Genomic DNA, 19,974 nt, shown 5'->3' on the forward strand with positions numbered 1-19,974 from the left:
TGTTAATCAGAAGTTTCAATGTAGAGCACATCCAGGAAACGCATTCTGAATCAGCTAAACGCCTACCTGAGAAATTAACATGAAAGCCTAATCAGATTCAGCACTCGTTTAAAAGTGAAGTTACAAACGTAATTTTCACTCCTACTTGTGCATCATACTGCATTTTAATTTCGTTGGTCTGGAAAGTAGTGCACAAGCTGTCAACAGTTTTTTTTGGGTAATAAGTTAGAACAAACTACTTTTGAACCCTCCTCCCTGAGAAGAGCGGATACATGAGTATGTGCAACTCTAAAGGATGTGGTCGATTTGTGAGATGAGGAAGAAAGTGAGGAGGAAGGAGTACATCGAGCTGTGACAAAGCTCCCTGCAAACAACTCGGTGCGTTCATGAAACGGTGGGGGGGGGAAACGCCGGCCGTAACTTTGGATTATTTCAGACTTTTCTCACTTTGAGAATGTGTAACGTTTCTGTGAAGATGCACTGAAGAAAGAAGAGAAGATGGAACTGGAGGAGACCGGTGAAAAAAGGACTTCCTGGTATGATACCTAACATTCATCGCTAAGTTCTACCTCAGTGTCACACAGACTGAAATAATGTCGAGAGTGATTTACATTCACAGATCAGTTGGTCTAATTTAATCTATCAATCTTTCAAATTCTGTCAAAATGAGGTTATTTGGTGTCTAAAATGTGGTTTTTTGCATTAATTCGCAATTCTGATGTTGCAAAATGCTCAAACGTACCACTGAACCTACAACGACATTTTTACTGTATACTTGCACTTACCCGTTGGCTTAAAGTCACACTAATAATCATTTTCCTACATAAAACCTACCTCTGCATGGGATCACATATGTTACACTCCATAACCTCATACTTATCTGCAATCCTTGAATAAGAAAAAAAGGATGATTACTCCATAAAGAAACGGTCTTAAATTGGTAAAAGTATCTTGAAAAGGTCTGAGAAAGTGTTGATTTATGTGTCAGCTACATACAGATAATCTGATTCAACAGGATTAAATACTTGAATACGTAGGAGGCATGAAAGATCACTGCGATCGAATCTGGTATTACTGATCTGTATTCTAATCTAATCTTTACCCTTCTATGAAACCCATACTAATTTAAATCACAGAAAAATCTGCTGAATTGATCATTCAGGCTCAAACTAGCAGGATCACAGGCTGTCTTTAGATGTATCTCAAGTAAAATGACAAATGTGTAATTGAATGAGTTTTGTGTGTGTGTGTGTGTGTGCCCTTTTTAGGTATGTCTCACCAGGAGAGGCAAACTCCATCCCCTGTGACCATGCTGGTGTAAGTCACATCACCTACCTTATTTATTTAACTCCTCGTGTCTAAAACATGTGGGCACCTTCCTACCCAAAAAACTCACTTGAATTTCTGCTTTTAGAAGAAGAGAAAACAAGACCCGGGCCCCGAATCTGTGATCAGAATCATGGAGGTGAGAAGCGCCGTTTCTCTCTGTCTCTTTTGTAACTAGCGGAAGTTAGTCAACCTTACCTTTGTGACCACAATATTGAGTGCAGAGCTGATGAGTTACATGAACGCTGTGCTCAGCTCTGCAGCCACAGAAGCTCTCAGACAGCGCAAATCTTGGTTTTTAGGTCGCATTTCAACCACTGTGATTTTCCACTTTTCCTGTTCTGCTGTCTGATCATGTTGTGTAACAGCAAGGACAAGATACAGTTTTTTTTTTTACTGCTGGTATTTAAACTCTTCTCACTCTGACTATACAGCTGATGTGGTTAGTGTGTCAAAAGCAGGCAGACATCTTGTGTTTTACTACAGAGGCACAGTTTCAGCCTTCTTCCTCTTTGAAAGTGTCACACAGGAAATGAGAGATCTGCACCGTGCACCATCTCAGCCCTCTCCACATCTCTCTCTCTCTTTCCACTTTCCTGAAAGTGTCTCGAGTGTGTCTCTCTCTCTCTCTCTCTTAAGAAGTACGCTTCTAACTAATTCTGTTATGCGGCCTCTACTTTCTTGCCAGGATGAAGAGGAAGATGAGGAGGGTGAATTGATGTCCGACCACATGAAGGATTCAGAGGTGACTGTTCCCCTTTTGCAGAGGCCCTGATGTGTTAGAGGCTTCCGATGTAAAACAAGCCAGTGAAAGTCCGATGAATGACCCACTTTGATGAGCTTGTGTGCCATTTTTTTTGGTTGTTGTTTAAGTCTTATGTTTATTTTAATTTAAGGAGCCCAGTAACAAAAGGGTCAAACCTGTGGGGAAGTCCAACAGCCTCACAGGTGTCATAACCCCAGTGAAGACCCCCGCTCTGAAACGCATCGGACAGTCTATTTCGGTAACAGTGCACAAACACACTCACGCACCTGTTGCCATACAAACGACTCTAGCGTGCAGATGTTCAACCACGCTGCCCTTTTTTTTTTTCAAAGCGCTCGATCAGTTTTCGCACGGAGGCTCGCCCTTTGCCCCCGGCCGCCCTGCGCCCTCGCTCGAAGGCCTCATCGTTTCCACGCCGACGCAACAGCCAGTGCTGGAGTGACACAGTGGAGAGTCACGACCTCACTGTGAAGGAGATCAAACGTCAAGAGGTAAGAGGGACGGCTAGTTTGAAGTCCTTCAGCTGCATAGAAAAACTTCTCAAACAAGATGCAGTGTGTTCTGGGGATATCTGGGTCAGGCTGTGGTGCTGTGGTGCTGTGGGTTGCAGTGTGTGCAGGGTGATTAGTGTATGCGCTATTTCCCTGAAGCTGTTCTACACGGCGATTATGAAAGAGGATGTGAGCTGGCACTGCGGGCTCAACTTCCCTTATTGAACAATCAGCTGTAAAAAAAACTGCCTGTCTGTGTATTTCACATCAAATTGCAAGCGTGTTTGCATCCACATGTTTGGTGTTTTTAACGTGTTTGGACTCTCCTGCAGGTGATCTATGAGCTGACTCAGGGAGAGAGACAACTCATCGACGACCTCAGTCTGGTCAAGAAGGTGCTTTTTTCCAACCACCAACACTGCCACTCTGTTCTGCTCGTGCAAGTCGAATGTGTCACAAAGTGCAATTCCACCTCCAGACATCAATTTCTCACGCAGTGCATTTATATTCTTTCCTAACCTTTGCTACCAGGTGTACTATGAGCCCATGCTGAAGTTGGACATCATGACGGAGAGTGAGCTTGGACAGATCTTTGGGACACTGGACTCCCTCATTCCTCTCCATCAAGGTAAACACTCACTAATCGTTTACAAGGCAAGTAAGGATGAACGGTGGTGGAAGAAGTGTTCAGATCCTTTACTTGAGTAAAAAAAAACTGGGAAAATACTCAAAATTCTGCATAAAAAAAAGTATGTAAGTATAATCAGCAAAAATGTAGTTCTAGTATAAAAAGTAAAAGCACTTATAGCACAGTTAAATGTTCCGTGTCAGCGTTTTACTATTATATCTAATGTTTATGGATTAATATTAAAGCTGTATTAATGTGTATTTTGCATTGTTTCAGATTGAACTCATTTTAACTACCTTCTTTATACAGACAGATAGTTTAATCTACATCAGTGCATCATTCTATAAGGTCATAACAATGACAATAAAACCAAAACTTTTCATGAGCTCAGTTTTCAGCTTTTTTGATGATGCATTTTGCAGCTAATCCAAGATGGATTTAAAAAGTTTTTTTTTTTAGCTTAGTGATGCAATATGTATGAATTTCAGTAGAAAATGTCACCAAAAAATTGCTAAGATGATCATCAGAACGCGAGAAAGAAACTGTTTTGACGTTACGACATCTTCATTCTTGTACTGCAATACAGATTTTATCTACTGAAGTTAGCATGCTAACCAGCTAGCCCCAGTCCCGTCTCGGTCCAAACACCTACATTGCTGCGTGGCTAACTGAACGATAGCTTTAGTTTGTGGTTAGTCTGGTGATACAATTCTTACATACGAACCCTTAAGAAGTAGGCACATTTTCTCAGCATGATAAGGAACTCTACGATACTTTAGTCATAAAGTAGTTCTCACTGAACAGAAGGTTAGGAAAAATCTTACTCTGAAGAGTAACCAGTAATTTAAGCTGTCAGACAAGCGAAATAGAGTAGAAAGTCAAATATTTGCCTCAAAGATGTAGTGGAGCAGTATAAAGTAGCTTAAAATGGAAATACTCCAGGAAAGTACAAGCACCTCTGTTTCACCACTGTTGCTAACCACTGAGTATTAGTTGAGTCTTAGTGTAATTAAAAAGAACATTAAAATGAGTTTAAGAGTAACTTATTAAAGTGAGTTTTCATATGGTATATATTGCAGTATATACAAATATATAAAAAACACCCTCAAATCATACTTGTGGGAAAGTAAAGATGTCATGTTAGAATATAACTTTGGTAAAATTAAAAGTCACTCATACAGACAGAAAAATTAATTTGCCACAAAAATGAATGTGTAAAGCCTCACGAGGAGAATTCACGTTAATCCATTCACTTTCTGTGTTTCCATGTTATAACTGAGTGTGCTGATGTCATGTCTTTTTTTAACTTAAGGAAGTTGAGTTGAATTTGCCAACGCCGTCTCCGAGATGTAGTAACTCTGGCATGCAGTCAGCAAAAATAAATAAGAGTCCAACACTTGTGTCTGTGTTTCGTGCCAGATCTTCTGGGTCGTCTCGAGCGTCTGAGGGGATCAGAGAAGACAGTCGGAGAGGTGGGGCCTACTCTCATGAGCTGGGTGAGCCTCTCCATGGAAACTAAGAAAAAACTGAGAGAGAAGAAGAGAACAGGGCACAACCCACCTTCACTCTCTCCAGTTCCACTAGTTCCTCTATTATGTTCCTCTCATAAACAGAGTGACAGAGTTCAGCATGTGAGCATCTCGGCTTATGTTTGGCTCATCTGCTCCTCCTCCTTCTCCCTGCAGTTTCCTTGCCTGGAGGCCTACGTTACGTACTGCTGTAACCAGGTGGGGGCTAAAGCCCTGCTGGACCAGAAGAAGCTCGAGAAAAGGGTGGAGCACTTCTTGCGCCTGTGTCAGGAGTCTTCATTCAGCAGAAAACTGGACCTGTGGAACTTCCTGGATCTCCCTCGGAGCCGTTTGGTCAAATACCCCCTGCTGCTGAAAGAGATACAGAAGTGCACACCTGCAGACCACCCGGATGAGGACACGCTGCCTGATGCTGTGAGTTGCTGTTCCACAAATTCATGTGCATTCAAAGGACTTTCACCAGATAATTGCTAAATCTAAATGTTAACCTTGTGGACTTGCAGACTCTGACATAAAAGGATAAAACAAGACCATTCTGTTATTTCTAAAGGGTTCTGAATAATATCCACAGTTTAATGCATTATGTGTGCAGATTCTCTTGTATTAAATAGACTTGCGTTTCCTTTCAATTGCTTTAAGTCCTTAGAATAACCATCATTAATAAAAAAGTAAATCTGAAGTTAATTTAAGTTATTTCACTGATAACAAACAATGAACAATGAAACATTAATAATACCATTACAAGTGTTGTAAACATCAGTTGCAACTTTATAATGAACAACTGCTTAATAAATAGGTTATAAGGCATTTCATCTATTTTTTAACTCTAAATTTAAGTTTAATTAGCTGTAAATTAATCGCTTATGAATGATAATGATGATTTTACCAAAAGTGCTAATATATTATTTCGTCTTCAGTAAAACATCTAATTTCTCAACTCTATGTCTCATTTTAAAAATCTAACCAGTGATCAGATTTTTACCATTGCAACATAAAAAGTAGCATAAAAAACACATATTGTAAGTATTAAAGCCTAGGATCGTTATGTATGTGGTGCTATATTGAATATTAAAGCAGCATTATGTAGAAATTGGGGTTTTGTGTGCGTTTTGGCACCCCCCACAGTTTCTGATCGCAACACTGCTGTCATTATTGCTTATCCTAGGTCTGTCATAATTTGTCCGACTTTATGTAGGCGCTACAAACAAAACTCATGACGTCGCAATCTTATGTGTTGAAAACTTGCATGTTGAAGTAAACGTGTGTGTAACGCTGTGATCCTGCCCTCTCACTGAAGTTACATGTTGCAGAAACAAGTGACAGAGACAGAGTGACTGAAACAGACACCATATTCATCTTATTACAAGACACTGCACCATCAACATGATTCTGAAGCAGTTAGTTTAAGGTAGAAAAGTCACGGAATGTGTCTTTAATCAATACTAAATAGATATCGGAAAGTGTTTTCTTATTATGGGGTCCATCAGCCTGCAAGCGTGGAAAGTCCAGACATTCAGCTTTAGGTAATATTATGTTGCACACTGGTGCCTCAATATGCAGTAAGAGATCCTTTTCTTATGAAAGATAAACCTCAGTAGCTCGTGATCCCTTGATGTCACATTATATTACATAACATTCAAGCTCATATTTGAACCAAGAAGCTATCAAGCTACATGTTAAATGTTCACTTAGATAGGAGGGGAGACACTTTCTTCATCACCGAAAGGCCACGTGCTAAACATTGTGTCACTCTTTGTTCTGCTCAGTTGGAGCTGATCCAGAGCATCGTGGCGGAGGTGAACAAGAAGACAGGCGAGGCGGAGTGTCAGTTCTACAGGCGGGGTCTCAGCTACCTCGAAGAGAGTCAGAGACTACCAGAGATCCAGCAGTCTCGCTTCCTCTACTGCCACGGAGAGCTCAAGAACAACAAGGGCCAGGTAGAGGTTCTTTGTCGTTGTTGATTGCCCTTTGAGGGCTTCACCTGAAGTCTAGATTTGTTTCTGTCTCAACTGAAGAGGGTCAAATCTTCCACAGCACAGTGGATCCTGAAATACTGACAGTTATGGGACCTCTCTGCCCCCGTGCAGATTGTAAGGCCCTTTATATGAGTGCTTTATCACCTGTGGTTAGAAAGAGCACTTTGTATCATCACCTTGTAGCGTAACTGTCACGTCTATATCATTTCTAAAGCTTGTTTTGTGAATGACGGATGATATATTTGTGGTAAGCGTTCTCGTAAAGCAGCATCTCTCTCTCTGTTTCTGTCTCGTCTGTTAGCGGCTGCACGTCTTCCTGTTTGAGCTGGCTTTGGTGCTGAGCAGGCCTGCTGAAGACAGAGACGGATTTCAGGTGTTCAATGTATACAGACAGCCTCTGCCCAATGCCCTCATCAACCTGGAGGAGATCCCAGACGGGGAGGCAGCTGGAGGAGGCACCTTCAGGGGAGCCTTCACTGGAGGAAATGATAAAGGTAACATCTATACAGTCATTAAATGATACTGAACACAGTGTTGTAGGGCTGCAACTAAGGACTTTTTTTTTAGATTAAGATAGATAGATTAAGCCATGAACTAAAATGGTACTCATTAGCGCGCATAACTCTGCCAAGTCTCAACAGTTCCCTTTAATTCAGTCAGGCCTAATCCAATATCACAACCAACAGCCCTGTAACACTACATTTCAAACCATCCTTAACTACCTAACCATAATTTAAGATCAGCAGACCAAGGCTTGCATCAAATTGTCCACACTCACCAAGATCCATGCATTTGAGTTGAAACAACGCCCTATCTCTCAATGTTAATGAAAGTTAGAAAAAAATCCTAGATCCACACAAAGAGGGACCAAAGTCTATTCTGGGTCGAGACCCATCTTTCAACCAAGTTTGGTGGAAATCGGTTCAGTAGTTTTTGTGTAATCTTGCTGACATACCAACCAACCAACCAACAGACATGGGTGAAAACATAATGAAAAATTATTCAATATTCAATTTATGATTACACAAAGAAAATGAAAAGCAGCTATTTCTCATTTTTTCTCCTTCAATGCCAAATAACAGTAAAGTATTAATAATCGCAATCTGCAAAGTAACCAATGGCTAAAGTTATCAAATTCACATATTAGAGTAAACAGTTCAATATTTGCCTCTGAATTTTAGCGGAGTGGAAGTATAAAGTACACATTTGTACAGTACTTGAATCAAATACTTGTACTTAATTAGTTACATTTTTTCACTAGTTATTCTAAATTTTGATCTTTTGGTAACACTTTATGACAACCATTATTCCTAAATGATACATGTAAGCATAATGAAACTTAATTTAACTTAAGTTAATAGTTACTTCGGTGTTTACAAAAACAATGTTGTTATAAAACATTCATTAAGCAGTTGTAAAGGTTTATAAACGCTGGTTGCAATTATTAGAACAGTTGATGATGAATGTTTTGTTGGTCAACTTATTCATTAATTGTTTCTGCACTACGGTCAAATACAGTACACATTCTTTATTATTGCGTTCATGACATGCAGACTTTATGCCTCTCCTTCCATGTTGGTTGTGACGTGAGGGATAAAGGAGTTACTGTACATTGTACAGGCTCAAACTGAGAGGGAGTCATGCAACTCCAGCTCATTAGTTGAAGTGAAACTCACTCCTTCCTTCCCTTCTTTCTCTTTCCGTCTCACAGTGAGGAATTGTTTCCGTGTGAGCGCCAGAGGACGCTCCAAACTCCACCCGTATTGTCTGCAGGCCAACGACTCGTTCAGCAAGCAGCAGTGGATCACCTGTCTGCGCCAGGCCATCGTGCACTCGCGAGACAAGATGGCTCAGACCAGCCAGTCGCAGCTCTCCCCACAGGCCGATCCCGCCCTGTATCACATAGCCGAGCTCAGCCTCAGCTCGGACACAGAAATGGCAGACCATACCAGTCGCTGACTGTCGGACTGATCAGCAGGAGACCCTGGGGAGTTTCTATACATCTGTACATTGATATAAGAGAAAATGAGAGACTGTCTGTGAGAGACGATTGTGCTTAGACAGACACAAGGATAATATTGTTTTCATGCATTTTTCTGATGGATTGTGTGATTGTGGTGATCTGTGCTGTGCATCCTGGGGACAGTATTACTGAATGTAAATGTAAAATGTTTTCATTGTTTTTTTTGTTTTTTTTAATAAACTGACACTTGGAAGTTTGTTGTGTTACCCTTGGCAATGTACACAAAAACAGGTCTAAGTATAGCCAACAAGATCCACAAAGAAAAGATTAGTGACGATTATCCTCCCTCTCTCGCCACCTTTCTCTCTCGCTCTCACTCTCTCTGACACCGGTGACAGTGCAGGAGACAGAGGTAGACTTTCAGCCCTAGCCTACAGACACACAGTGAAACAGTAGACGTCCCCCTTATGCATTTTTAACAGCTCAGCAAGTGATGGGAACAGTTTGGTTAGGACACTTTGTCCACAGATAGAGTGACCCAAGTGATCAGGTGAGTCCGAACCGCTCTGTTTGTTCGCTATTGCTGCTGTATTTATCAGGCGTCATGTGCAAACTTACTTTGTTTGCAAGATTATTTCCCTGTAAAGCCAACCAGTTTTGGCTTTGGTAACATCTCAGTGCACTGGCTGTGATACTGCCGTGCTCTTTTTATAGCTTAAATTCTTGACTATTTAATTAATGATCACTTCATGTGAGATCGACAAAAATCTCATTTTTTTTGTAAACATGCGCCCTCAAGTTTTCTTGTTAACGTCAGAATCATTGAGATCTATTTCAGACCTTGACTCTCTGAGCTGTCGTGCTTGCTGTAATTACGAGAGAGAATTGTGAGCCAGAATGGATCAGCTTGATCTATTTAAGATAAGGATTTACCTTAAAGGGATACCCAATCACAAATTAATCCTCTTCTTTTTCCCTTCAGCTCTAACATTCCTCGACGTTTTTCCTTGAAAAGAGAAGAGCCATCATCTTTTTTTTTTTTTTTAAAGTGGACTCTTTCTGTCAGGCAGCTTATGAACCAGCCTCACAATTTGCTCACTTTGACCCTGCATGTGAAAAAACTGAGGTTCCAGTCTGAGGCTGCGAACCACCTGGCTTTTACTCTTTTGAGAGGACCTTCGATCCATAGACACTTCTGAGGTTTACCAGTAAGAGCAGGATGCCTGGAGCCAGTGGCGTCAACGTGGAGGGCTCTTGTGAGGCCCTATGTCGGACCCTGGTGTCTCAGAATGGCCTCCAGAGAGAGACGGCCGACATCTCCCAGTCTGTCCTCTACACCTCACTGATGGGCCTGCTGCTTGTCGCTGACAATGAGGTGTGCAAAACACAAGTGTGATTTGTGCTCTAACCTTCAAATCCGGTCGTCTCGAAAGTTTGTTTCTTCATGTAGAATTAATGGGACGCTCGTGAGACAAACATAAACACAGACAGAGGAATTAATGGAGAGAGCACATCGACACACACGTGTTTCAGCACCTGTCAGCACTCCTTGGTCGGTAATAGGATGAATGCTCGAGGCTGACCTCCTTTTAGCCCGTCTTGTTATGTTAATGAGATAAGAAGACTAAATCTGTCCCACTGATGCTGTACACACACACTGACATTGCAGGGTTAAGGCAGAAAGACAGTGACACATCGTACAGACATGGCCAGGGGTCAAATAGTAGGGCACGCATGCAGGGAGCTGCGTGTACATACAAGTAAAAAGCTATGCTGTACACTATACTGTGCTCGCAGATGTGAGTGAATCGCTTCCTGTGTTGTCTTTGTTTTCCAGAAAGAGCAGCTCACCATAGGAAGTGGAAGAGTTGGCCTTAGAAACATAGGAAACACAGTAAGTGTTTAAACGATGCAGGACTTGCTTCAAAAGATATCTCAGTCGTTATCTACTTACCCTCATGCCGATGGAAAGTTACATGAAGTTTTATAGTCCACAAATCATTTCTGGTGCCTCACAGCATATTGGTGTTGCAGCAATCTCCTGAACAAGTGAAGTAGACGGGAACTTCTTTTAAAACAACCCCAACAGAAATGATTCCATACAGCTCATCCAGCATAATCTGAGTCTTAGAAGCCACACGTTCTTTCGATTGATTTGAAAAGACAGTATTTACACCTTGGATGCGTGGTCAGGCTTGTGCACCGACTTCAGAGGGGGTGCACGCTAATGCTTTTAGCTTGGCAGCTACAGTGAAGATTTCGGCTTTAAAAAGGCTGTAAAGAACATCTTTTTGAATCGATTTGGGATCTCGGTGCTCGAGGAAACTTTGAGAATTGAGCCATATTATGTCCCAATCTACTTCAGTTGTTTAGGAGAATGCTGCAACGCTGTTTTGCTGTGAAGCTCCAGAAATGTTTTGCTGACTTGAATTGTCACTTGACATTCCATCCGAAGGGGGCTGATTAGATGATGATTAAAGTTTTTGGGTGAACTTTGCTTTAAACAATGTTCTTTGAAGAAACTCTTCCAGGATGCCTTTCTTTTTTTGTCATAAACACCTCCTCTACATTTTGTCTCTGTAGTGTTTCCTGAATGCGGTAGTCCAGTGTTTGTCTCACACATGTGGCCTGCGGGACTACTGCCTCCTGAAGCTCTACAAGAAGGAGAAGTTCTCCAAGGAGGATGCTAAGCTCACTGAAGGTATGTTCCTCTCTCCCGCGATACCCTCCTCTTCATTTTATTTGTGTTTTCTCATCACTCCTTATCTCTCTGTGCCAGCCTTCTCTCAGGTGCTGTTGGGCCTTTGGAATGAAAACGAAGGGGAGACAGTTGTGAACCCACGACAGTTTTACAATTTTTTTAAAGAAGCTGTGCCATACTTCAGTGGTTACAGGTGAGAATATAGATGATGGATTTGTTTTCCTTCATGTTAACCGCATCCTCCACTGAGACGTTTGTGCAGGCAACCTCATTGCTGTGCAATGGCTAGAGCAGTGCCGGATTGCTTTGACTTCTCGAGAACCCCTCATCCAAACTACTTCACTCTAGATACTGCACTTCCGTAGGACCCCAGCAATACACCTGCCAATTGTGAAGTCCATTTGGTGAGCTGTTGTTGAGAAGCTCAAAGCACAGACAGACAGAGATTCCTTCGATTTAAGTTTTTCATTTATTTGATTTATTCAGCACAAGACAATATCAACCTCCTGAGGACGTGAACTATTTCAATTGAGACTTGTATAGAAATAGCTTCCTGTAGCACCGACATGAAGAGAAAAGCTTTCCTTGTCTCTGTATTTGACCCAGTCAACAGGACGCACAGGAGTTCCTCAGGTTCCTTTTGGACAAGCTGCACACGGAAATCAACCGCAAACCCAATGTGCGACGAACAGGGAAGGAGACTGAACAAAAGTTCACCAGATTTAGGTGTGTGTGTGTTTGTGTGGAAAAGATTTAATATTCAAGCCTTTACAACCTTGATATGACTTCGGATGTTTTCTCATCTTTTGTCCTCACCTAGGATTTCCGAGGAGGCGGCAGCCATGTGGAAGAAGCACTTGGAGAGAGATGACAGCAGAATAGTAGGTAAGGAAAGCAAATCCAGTCGTGGTGACCCGTCGGTCTGATCTGTACAACCGCTGATGATTCTTGCCACCCGTCTCTCACAGACCTGTTCTCTGGCCAGCTGCGGAGCTCGCTGCACTGCTCAGTGTGCTCCCACTATTCCAACACATTCGATGTGTTCTGTGATCTGTCTCTGCCCATCCCCAAGAGAAGCTCTGGCGGCGAGGTCACGCTGAGGGAGTGTCTGGACCTCTTCTCTCAGGAGGAGAAACTGGACAAGGAGAATTCACCAGTGAGTAAACACAGAACGTGACAAACTAATGGATTATAATACAAAAATGGTTTCTAAGTTTGGGGTCAAAGGCCAATAATGTTGACACTGTGAGCTAGAAATGAAATTGCTTTTGTTATCCAGCATGATTTGAATTGTATTAATTGTTCTTATTATATATTCTGGCTTATGGAAACAGGGAGTGAATGTGAACTCATCCACTGCCAACACTAAACATTTTTCACTGCTGCTGAAATAGCTGATTATGCAGTTCATTCACCTCCTATAACAACTAAAGTAGACTTATAAAAAGACACTCAACTTAGTTAAAGGTTTTATTTTGTTTCTATCTTCATTTGTTTGAGCACGTTAAACATCATTGTAAGATAAACAGTACAGTTAAAGAGCATCAATAGACATGTGGAGAAGAAGGAAGCCAAGGGCTTTTACAGCATTGTCTACAATGCAACACGTAATCAAAAACATAAGGCAAAGCAAACAAAAATAACAGCAGCAGATAAAAGAAACATAAAATAATAAAATTACAAGCAAAAACACAATAAAATATAATATCAGGTTATATGGCGCTGTAAAGTTGATGTTTTTTTGTTGACATATAATGAAGTAAACTGTTTTAATCTTATTTAATTCCAAACCTCTATATTTTTGGTATTTTTAATGGTATTTTATTGTTGAGGAATATAAGATATGAGGAAACTCCCACATTCGGGAAATCCCCTTGCTACAGCAGCTCAAGAGTCAAGAAGCAGAAGAAAAAGTAATTGGGTGGCAAATAAAGTGTAACGACATAAAACACAAAATAGAAAATATATATAGATAAAGAAAACTCAATTTCCACTCACACAGATATGACCACGATGATAATCGCACAGTATAATTGCACCCCTAACTTTAAAACACATTTGGTGTGTAGCATTCAATATTAGAAACATAAGCACAAATATATATCTATATATATATTCTTTAACATATACATGTATTGAAAAGTGTTATCAATAAAGAAACTATTTTTTTCTGAATGAAAAGTATCTTGTTAAGGTGATGAAATAGTAAGAGCCCAAACAATATTACAATTGTTATGTGGTGATTAGAACTATAATACAAAATTGCAGTGGATCACACACACATCAATTTTCTCTCTGTTGTAATTAATTTACATTACATTTTTTGGTCTAGTTAGTTGTGTACAAAAGACTTGTTTATTTGCAATGTATTTGATGTGTGTATTTGTGTATTTCAGATGTGTGAGAGGTGTAACAGGCATACAGAGTGCACCAAGCAACTGTCCATCCAGAGGTTTCCCCAGGTTATCGTGATCCGTATCCTTGGCAACAACTCTTTTAGAAACCTTTTTGAAAAAGATGTTTTTCAGTGCAATTATAATGATGATACTTAACCGTCTCCATCAGATCTGAATCGTTTCACAATGACACGGTGGTCGATCAGTAAAAGCACGGTGTACGTATCCTTCCCACTCACTAACCTGGACCTTGGGCCTTACGGACCCATCGACTGTGGTAAGAACAAACAAACTTTTCTTTCTTTCTTTCTTTCGATTTTACCCTTCTATTTGAGTAACTGAGTCAATATTTGTCTTTTTACGTTGAAATATTAAATGTGCAGGAGAGGTTAAAGATACACAGGCCTGTGAAGGTTATATCTTAAAAAGAAAGAAAAGGAGCCATGAATTGGTGGAAGTAATCATTTTAACATTCTGACACCACTAAATAGATTAACAAGATTTTCTAAAGCTGGCATCGTAGAGTTTTACTTTAACAGTTGACAGTAAAGTCAACTATTGAAATCAAAAGACATGGAGATAAAGAGATGTGAAAGAGTTGAGGACAAGGTCTCCAGCAGTACTTGAACCATGGATGTTATGGTTGTTTTAATGGCATGTTGGCAACAAGTAGTTTATGCCATGATGTGCAAACTTGGAACACTGAAACAACATAGTTCTGGGCAATGGAATGGAGTCATTATGCCAATGTATGTTCCAACAGGCCCAGTGCTGTATGACTTATATGCAATCTGTAACCACGCTGGGACTGTGAACATGGGCCACTACACAGCCTGCTGTTCAGATGAAAATGGATGGTGCTTCTACAATGACTCCAGGTGAGACTTGCCCTGCACATGAATTTAATAATAATAATTTCTAATATGCAATTTCCTACCCACTGCATGCTATAGACCGACTGTTCAGATAGCCTTCTCTGTATATCATTTGTATTGAGATCCTTTCTATATAAACCTGGAGCTGTTTCTCATGATAACTCTCAATCTACCCACCTACAGTGTGACTCCAGTCTCAGAGAACCAGCTTCAGACCAATCAAGCCTATGTGCTATTCTACCAGCGCAGCAACAGCACCACTACCACCAACGCTAGGAAATAGACCAGAGACTGGCTGAGCCAGGCAGCCAATCAGATCAACTTTACCTCCAGTGTCCATAGAAACAAATAGAAGCAGCAGTGCTGCCATCTATGAACTTCTGTATGAGCTCAAATGAACTCTGAGGAGGAGAGAGGAGCTCCATCGCTTCAAGTGGGCTTGAAGAGCAGGTCTTCCCTCCTAAATCATGGAAAAGCTTTTGAAGAGTCTCGGTATGAAAGCTGGGACGGCTCTTAGACGGACTGTAGCCTTACAAGTCTCTGTGTGCTCCTCAGGCAGCAGTGAGTGGGGTACTTTCACATTATGCAGAGCTCTTAATGTGAGATGGTCACGATTCTTCTTCCTATCAAACCCAAATATGCAAAAACAAATCTTGGGTGTAATAGAAATATGGCAATATTTCATTACTCAGTTGTGACTTACTGTAGACTTACCTACTCAAATTCTCTGACTTTATTTTACATTCAAACTTGAATTTAAAAATAGTCAATTATCTGTAGCCTAACTATCTATGCAGTCTTTTTTTAATTATATATCTTTATATCCCACCACGTGGATAGACACCCTTAAAAGCTGAAAATATGAAAATGAGCTATATGTTCCCTCTAACTGAATTATAATATCTCTCTTTCTCTCTCCCCCTATATATATATCTATTCATATGTGTATGTTTATTTATTTTTTACATTTGTGTCTACTTTTATTGTATATATGGACAAATTGCACTGTTGAATGTATTGCATTGTTGACATTTGAATCAGTCAATAAATGAACAAGGAACAAGTCAGTCTATTATTATTATGATTATTTATTGTCGTTGTTTTGTTGTTATTATTATTGGAGTATATTATTTAATTATTTCACAAATGTGTTAATATGCAATAAATAATCAAAAAAATTCATATGTTTTATTTTATTAACATTTAGGCAATATTCAATGTTTGTACATATAGAAAAAAAAAGTTCATCAGCCTGCTGACGAATGAAGTTATTGCGCGCATGCGTGCCAGGGGTGGGCGGAGTTTTCCAGTCGGTCAGGAAGAGGAGAAAGGCGGACACAGAAACATCAAGCGGTAATGACATTCAACGATAGCTTTTAAACTTTAAGGCGACTCTTGTTTAAGTCGCAGACGTTTGAGGATAGTGCGATGAATGATGTAGTTATAATTTCAGGGAGAATACCCTGAATGACAGGAGTCCAAACCACTGGAAACACCGTTAGCTATACTGCTAGCTAATGTTAGCTGGTTTGACAGGCCCAGACTACACTGCACAGCCTTTCAGCAGGAATGGGAACAGAGCACGGAAATGTTAAATGTTTACACCCTTTCTCTCCGAGGCAGTCTCCCTGCCGGCTCGTTTTGGATTGAATTTGTGTCGTTCAAAAGGATATTTTTATAATGAAACTCAAGGATATAAAGAGGATGGTGTGTCGGCATTACTAGCGTCTGAGCTGTTAGGTTTACCGTTTAGTGCCAACCAAGAGGAACTGTTGTTGAATCATAGCACGCATTGTAATTGCAGCATGAACTTAAAAAGGCGTATTCATCCTGTTTGTACATCGGTGCACTGTTGGTAAAATTATATGTTTGGGTGTGATGTTAGTAGAGGGCAACGTAAGTGACTTGTGGTAACCTTTTTCTAACAATGTGAACTTATTTTGGACTACTTTTTTTTTTTTTTCTTTTTTCTAAATAGATGGCTGCTATCAGGAAGAAGTTGGTGATAGTTGGAGATGGTGCATGTGGGAAGACTTGTCTGCTCATCGTCTTCAGCAAGGACCAGTTCCCAGAGGTCTACGTCCCCACTGTATTTGAGAACTATGTGGCAGACATTGAAGTGGATGGGAAACAGGTAAGATTGAAAAAGCACCGGTTTCCTTGAAGAGACTATTCATGTGTTTGTTTCTTTGTTTGTTGTTGTTTGTTGTTGTTAATTGTCATCAGATTGTAGAAGTTGTTGTTGGTTCAGACATCTCCAAAAATTGTGAAAATGTTCCTGACAGTTTACCTGAGGCCGAGGTGAAATCTTCATATTAGTTTTGCAACTATCTAACAATTACTTGCATTGTCAATTAAGTAAGCAGCTGGTCATATTTCCTCGATTAATAACTTGATTTGCAGCACCCCAAAAAGAACTATAAATTATAATTTCACAGTTGTTACAATTTCACATACAGCCTGAGATGACGTCAACAACATTTGCCAATTATTTTTCTGTTGATTTATTAATTGATAAATTGGCTAATCATTGCAGCTCTATTTCAAGTTTCATGTTTTACCAATGGTAAAAGAAACTCCAACATATTTGGTTGGTAGATTAGAAATAAAAACAGCAAATATTCATACCTGATGACGTGAAAGAAGTGAATTTTTAGCTTTAATGATTTGAAAATTACTTGACCTTTATTTATGTAGCTATTTAATCTTTTCTGCTCTAACAGTTTTCCTGTCATTATTTCTGAAAAACGACTGTTCGATTTTGACTTCCACATGCCAAAAAGTACAATGCAACAAACATAATCTAGAAACGATTTTCCTGAACAGATGATCATATTGATGATAGATATTTCTGTTGCAAGAGTGGAGGAATAATATAATCTAAAACTGCTTAATCATGTAATTTAAATGTTATGATGGCCTTCCTTGCGTATCTGTTTTCTTGACTCTATCCTCACATGTACAGAAACCCTCTTTCTCTTTTCTCAGGTAGAGCTAGCACTTTGGGATACAGCTGGTCAGGAAGACTATGACAGACTGAGGCCTCTCTCCTACCCTGACACTGATGTTATTCTCATGTGCTTCTCTGTAGACAGCCCTGACAGTTTAGGTATTGTCTCTGCCACAGTCACACCACCATCTATTGAACATCTTGTGATTGTTAAAATGAGGTATGTTGCTAATAACTGCATTCTCTCCCTCAACTCACTGTAGAGAATATTCCTGAAAAGTGGACACCTGAAGTGAAACACTTTTGTCCGAATGTTCCCATCATCCTGGTGGGCAATAAAAAAGATCTGCGCAATGATGAGCACACCAGACGTGAGCTTGCCAAAATGAAACAGGTCAGTTTTTGTTTTGTTCAAAAGCGGCTTACGTGTGCATATTTAGTTGTTATAAATGTTATAATTTAAACTTTTGCTCTAATATGTGTCTCTAGGAGCCAGTTAAACTTGAGGAGGGCAAAGACATGGCGAACCGCATCAGTGCCTACGGCTATCAAGAGTGTTCTGCCAAAACCAAAGATGGCGTGAGGGAGGTCTTTGAGATGGCAACTAGGGCAGCACTGCAGAGCAAGAAACGTTCCAAGAAGAACAACTGCCTTCTGTTATAGGCTCTGAAACAGGAGGGAGCTGCCGTCAAGCACAGATGGAGAGGGCATCTTCCGTTAAGATTTGATATGGGGGAGAATATTGCGGGAGGGCCCTGTAAAGCGGATGCTCAATTTCTGATCACCCAATAATCCTCAGCAAATTAAAGCAGGTTACAAATGATTTGATAGGCTTCTACACCTTGGTCCTCGTTCTATACATTAGGTTTTGTGCCATTTTGCTTTTGTCTATCAAAAACTTTCAGATCTATGAGTCTGTAGGGCAGGTGGTGGGGGGATGGGGGGTTGACTTGAAGTTGAGTAGATGTAAACGGGTTGAAATGTGCCACAATTGGAATGAAGAGAGAGAAAAGGTCCTTACCAGGCCAAAGACAATGGGGACATGAGAAAGATTAAAAAAAAAAAAAAATAGGGTTGAATTAAAACCATGTCTAAGTGGATTTCACACAGTATCGCCTACATGTAGTGCCTTGAGAGCAGTGGTCACGAAGAGTAAGTTGTGGGGTAGGGATTCATAACTTAGATGGGGTATTATTTTGTCATTTGTAGTGTCCACACATCAAATTTGTGAATGCTTTCTCCCTGTCATTGGCTTGGCTCCTTCAGGCCCATATTCTGACTCAGGCTCTATGCAGGGGTATGCCTAAACTAGATTGTATGAGATCTTTTCCCATACTGAATTACTTACCTGTACTTAAGAGAGTGGGTGTGTGTTTGCGTGCGTGTGTGCAACTGTATGGTGGTTTGTTTTCTCCAGTGCAGGTCTGCATGCAGTGAATGTGTGTATATTTGTATGGATGTGTATTAACATATGTGTCTATGTACTGTATGCATGGAAAGGCCTTTTGCGTCACTGACCTAACCCCTTGTTTCCATGCCAAAGTTACCCCTGATGGCCGTATTTTATGGCTCCGATGGGTAATGGAATTAACAGCTATTCAGAGTGACATAGAAACCTTCACTTTACTGGAAGACATTGTACTATAACTAGAGGCACAATCAGGTTAAACATATTATCAGTTTTTAGGACCTTTTTTGTGTGTACCAGAGATTCATTTGATTGTGTTCAGTGGGTCAAATCATGAGTGGTTTAGTTGATAAGTTGAATATTCCTTCACATAGATGATAGGCTTATGTTATTACTATAATGTCCATTATGTACTGTATGTCTTACAAGGCTTTGTAAGGACATGTTATTGATGTGTATTTCAAGTTTGCCTTTTACTCAACTCTCCCCATTCCCCCTTTAATGATATTGTCATTATTGTACTATAACTTTTTATTATTGATGTCTCTAATTTTCCTAGTATATTTTAATCATTTTACTTAAACCTGCTGTTATGATCAGCTTATGTCAGTTATCTGATAAATTGTAACCGTAGTATTCTGTTTAATTAAATTGAAGGTCAAGCTTGGGTTTCAAGGCTGGAAGGTTCTGGGGGTGGGCTGCTAGAGCAGTTTGTTTATCTTTTTTTTTGTACTGTGACATATAACAATTTTTGGATTATTATTTTTTTCCCCAAATAAAGCTGATATTAGGGGTTTCTGTTGTAAGGTATTTATGTGTTATTTGATTCATTTATTAATAATTAACAATCTTACCTACATTTCTGGTATTAATTTACTTTTTTCCCCAAATAAAACGCTCATAATCCGTCAACACATTTGATTCTATGATTTTGTATGTGAAATTATTATGAAGACGTGTACATG

General features: G+C 40.1%; 3 protein-coding genes across 4 annotated transcripts; all 3 read left to right on the forward strand.

Annotated features, from left to right (window-relative positions):
• Positions 1-151: 151 nt before the first annotated feature.
• On the forward strand, positions 152-8,932 carry arhgef3l (Rho guanine nucleotide exchange factor (GEF) 3, like). Of its 2 annotated transcripts, none has more exons than XM_030422673.1 (13): positions 152-536; positions 1,269-1,317; positions 1,415-1,465; positions 2,015-2,071; positions 2,223-2,330; positions 2,425-2,583; positions 2,916-2,978; positions 3,115-3,211; positions 4,631-4,707; positions 4,897-5,154; positions 6,507-6,677; positions 7,018-7,210; positions 8,428-8,932. In XM_030422673.1, the coding sequence occupies exons 1-13, from the start codon at positions 499-501 to the stop codon at positions 8,673-8,675; spliced, it is 1,569 nt and encodes a 522-aa protein (XP_030278533.1). In that variant the 5' UTR covers positions 152-498; the 3' UTR covers positions 8,676-8,932. The 2 variants fall into 2 exon arrangements, with proteins under 2 accessions (XP_030278533.1, XP_030278534.1); XM_030422674.1 differs by having other exon boundaries at positions 1,418-1,465; positions 8,428-8,675.
• A 126-nt stretch (positions 8,933-9,058) lies between these two features.
• Positions 9,059-15,767, forward strand: usp21 (ubiquitin specific peptidase 21). The gene is made up of 12 exons (XM_030422676.1): positions 9,059-9,229; positions 9,662-10,054; positions 10,517-10,573; positions 11,263-11,380; positions 11,459-11,573; positions 11,987-12,106; positions 12,201-12,265; positions 12,349-12,536; positions 13,777-13,855; positions 13,946-14,053; positions 14,540-14,654; positions 14,835-15,767. The coding sequence occupies exons 2-12, from the start codon at positions 9,899-9,901 to the stop codon at positions 14,932-14,934; spliced, it is 1,221 nt and encodes a 406-aa protein (XP_030278536.1). The 5' UTR covers positions 9,059-9,229; positions 9,662-9,898; the 3' UTR covers positions 14,935-15,767.
• Positions 15,768-15,920: 153 nt separating this feature from the next.
• LOC115584850 (rho-related GTP-binding protein RhoA-C-like) lies at positions 15,921-19,921 on the forward strand. The gene is made up of 5 exons (XM_030422679.1): positions 15,921-16,004; positions 16,630-16,785; positions 17,640-17,760; positions 17,865-17,995; positions 18,091-19,921. Exons 2-5 carry the CDS (start codon positions 16,630-16,632, stop codon positions 18,262-18,264), a joined length of 582 nt encoding a protein of 193 aa, XP_030278539.1. The 5' UTR covers positions 15,921-16,004; the 3' UTR covers positions 18,265-19,921.
• The last annotated feature ends 53 nt before the right edge of the window (positions 19,922-19,974 follow it).

The sequence above is a fragment of the Sparus aurata genome, chromosome 7, assembly GCF_900880675.1.
Source record: "Sparus aurata chromosome 7, fSpaAur1.1, whole genome shotgun sequence".
NCBI lineage: Eukaryota > Metazoa > Chordata > Actinopteri > Spariformes > Sparidae > Sparus > Sparus aurata.

What these genes read in the sequence shown, in the direction of transcription:
- arhgef3l (XM_030422673.1), top strand. Translation starts at nt 499, where the DNA reads ATGGAACTGGAGGAGACCGGTGAAAAAAGGACTTCCTG. An exon ending in ACCTCAGTCTGGTCAAGAAG is followed by an intron (nt 2,979 to 3,114) that starts GTGCTTTTTTCC and finishes CTTTGCTACCAG; the next exon opens with GTGTACTATGAGCCCATGCT. An exon ending in AGGACACGCTGCCTGATGCT is followed by an intron (nt 5,155 to 6,506) that starts GTGAGTTGCTGT and finishes TGTTCTGCTCAG; the next exon opens with TTGGAGCTGATCCAGAGCAT.
- usp21 (XM_030422676.1), top strand. Translation starts at nt 9,899, where the DNA reads ATGCCTGGAGCCAGTGGCGTCAACGTGGAGGGCTCTTGTGAGGCCCTA. An exon ending in GGATGCTAAGCTCACTGAAG is followed by an intron (nt 11,381 to 11,458) that starts GTATGTTCCTCT and finishes TCTCTGTGCCAG; the next exon opens with CCTTCTCTCAGGTGCTGTTG. An exon ending in AGATGACAGCAGAATAGTAG is followed by an intron (nt 12,266 to 12,348) that starts GTAAGGAAAGCA and finishes CGTCTCTCACAG; the next exon opens with ACCTGTTCTCTGGCCAGCTG.
- LOC115584850 (XM_030422679.1), top strand. Translation starts at nt 16,630, where the DNA reads ATGGCTGCTATCAGGAAGAAGTTGGTGATAGTTGGAGATGGTGCATGT. An exon ending in AGACAGCCCTGACAGTTTAG is followed by an intron (nt 17,761 to 17,864) that starts GTATTGTCTCTG and finishes AACTCACTGTAG; the next exon opens with AGAATATTCCTGAAAAGTGG. An exon ending in AGCTTGCCAAAATGAAACAG is followed by an intron (nt 17,996 to 18,090) that starts GTCAGTTTTTGT and finishes ATGTGTCTCTAG; the next exon opens with GAGCCAGTTAAACTTGAGGA.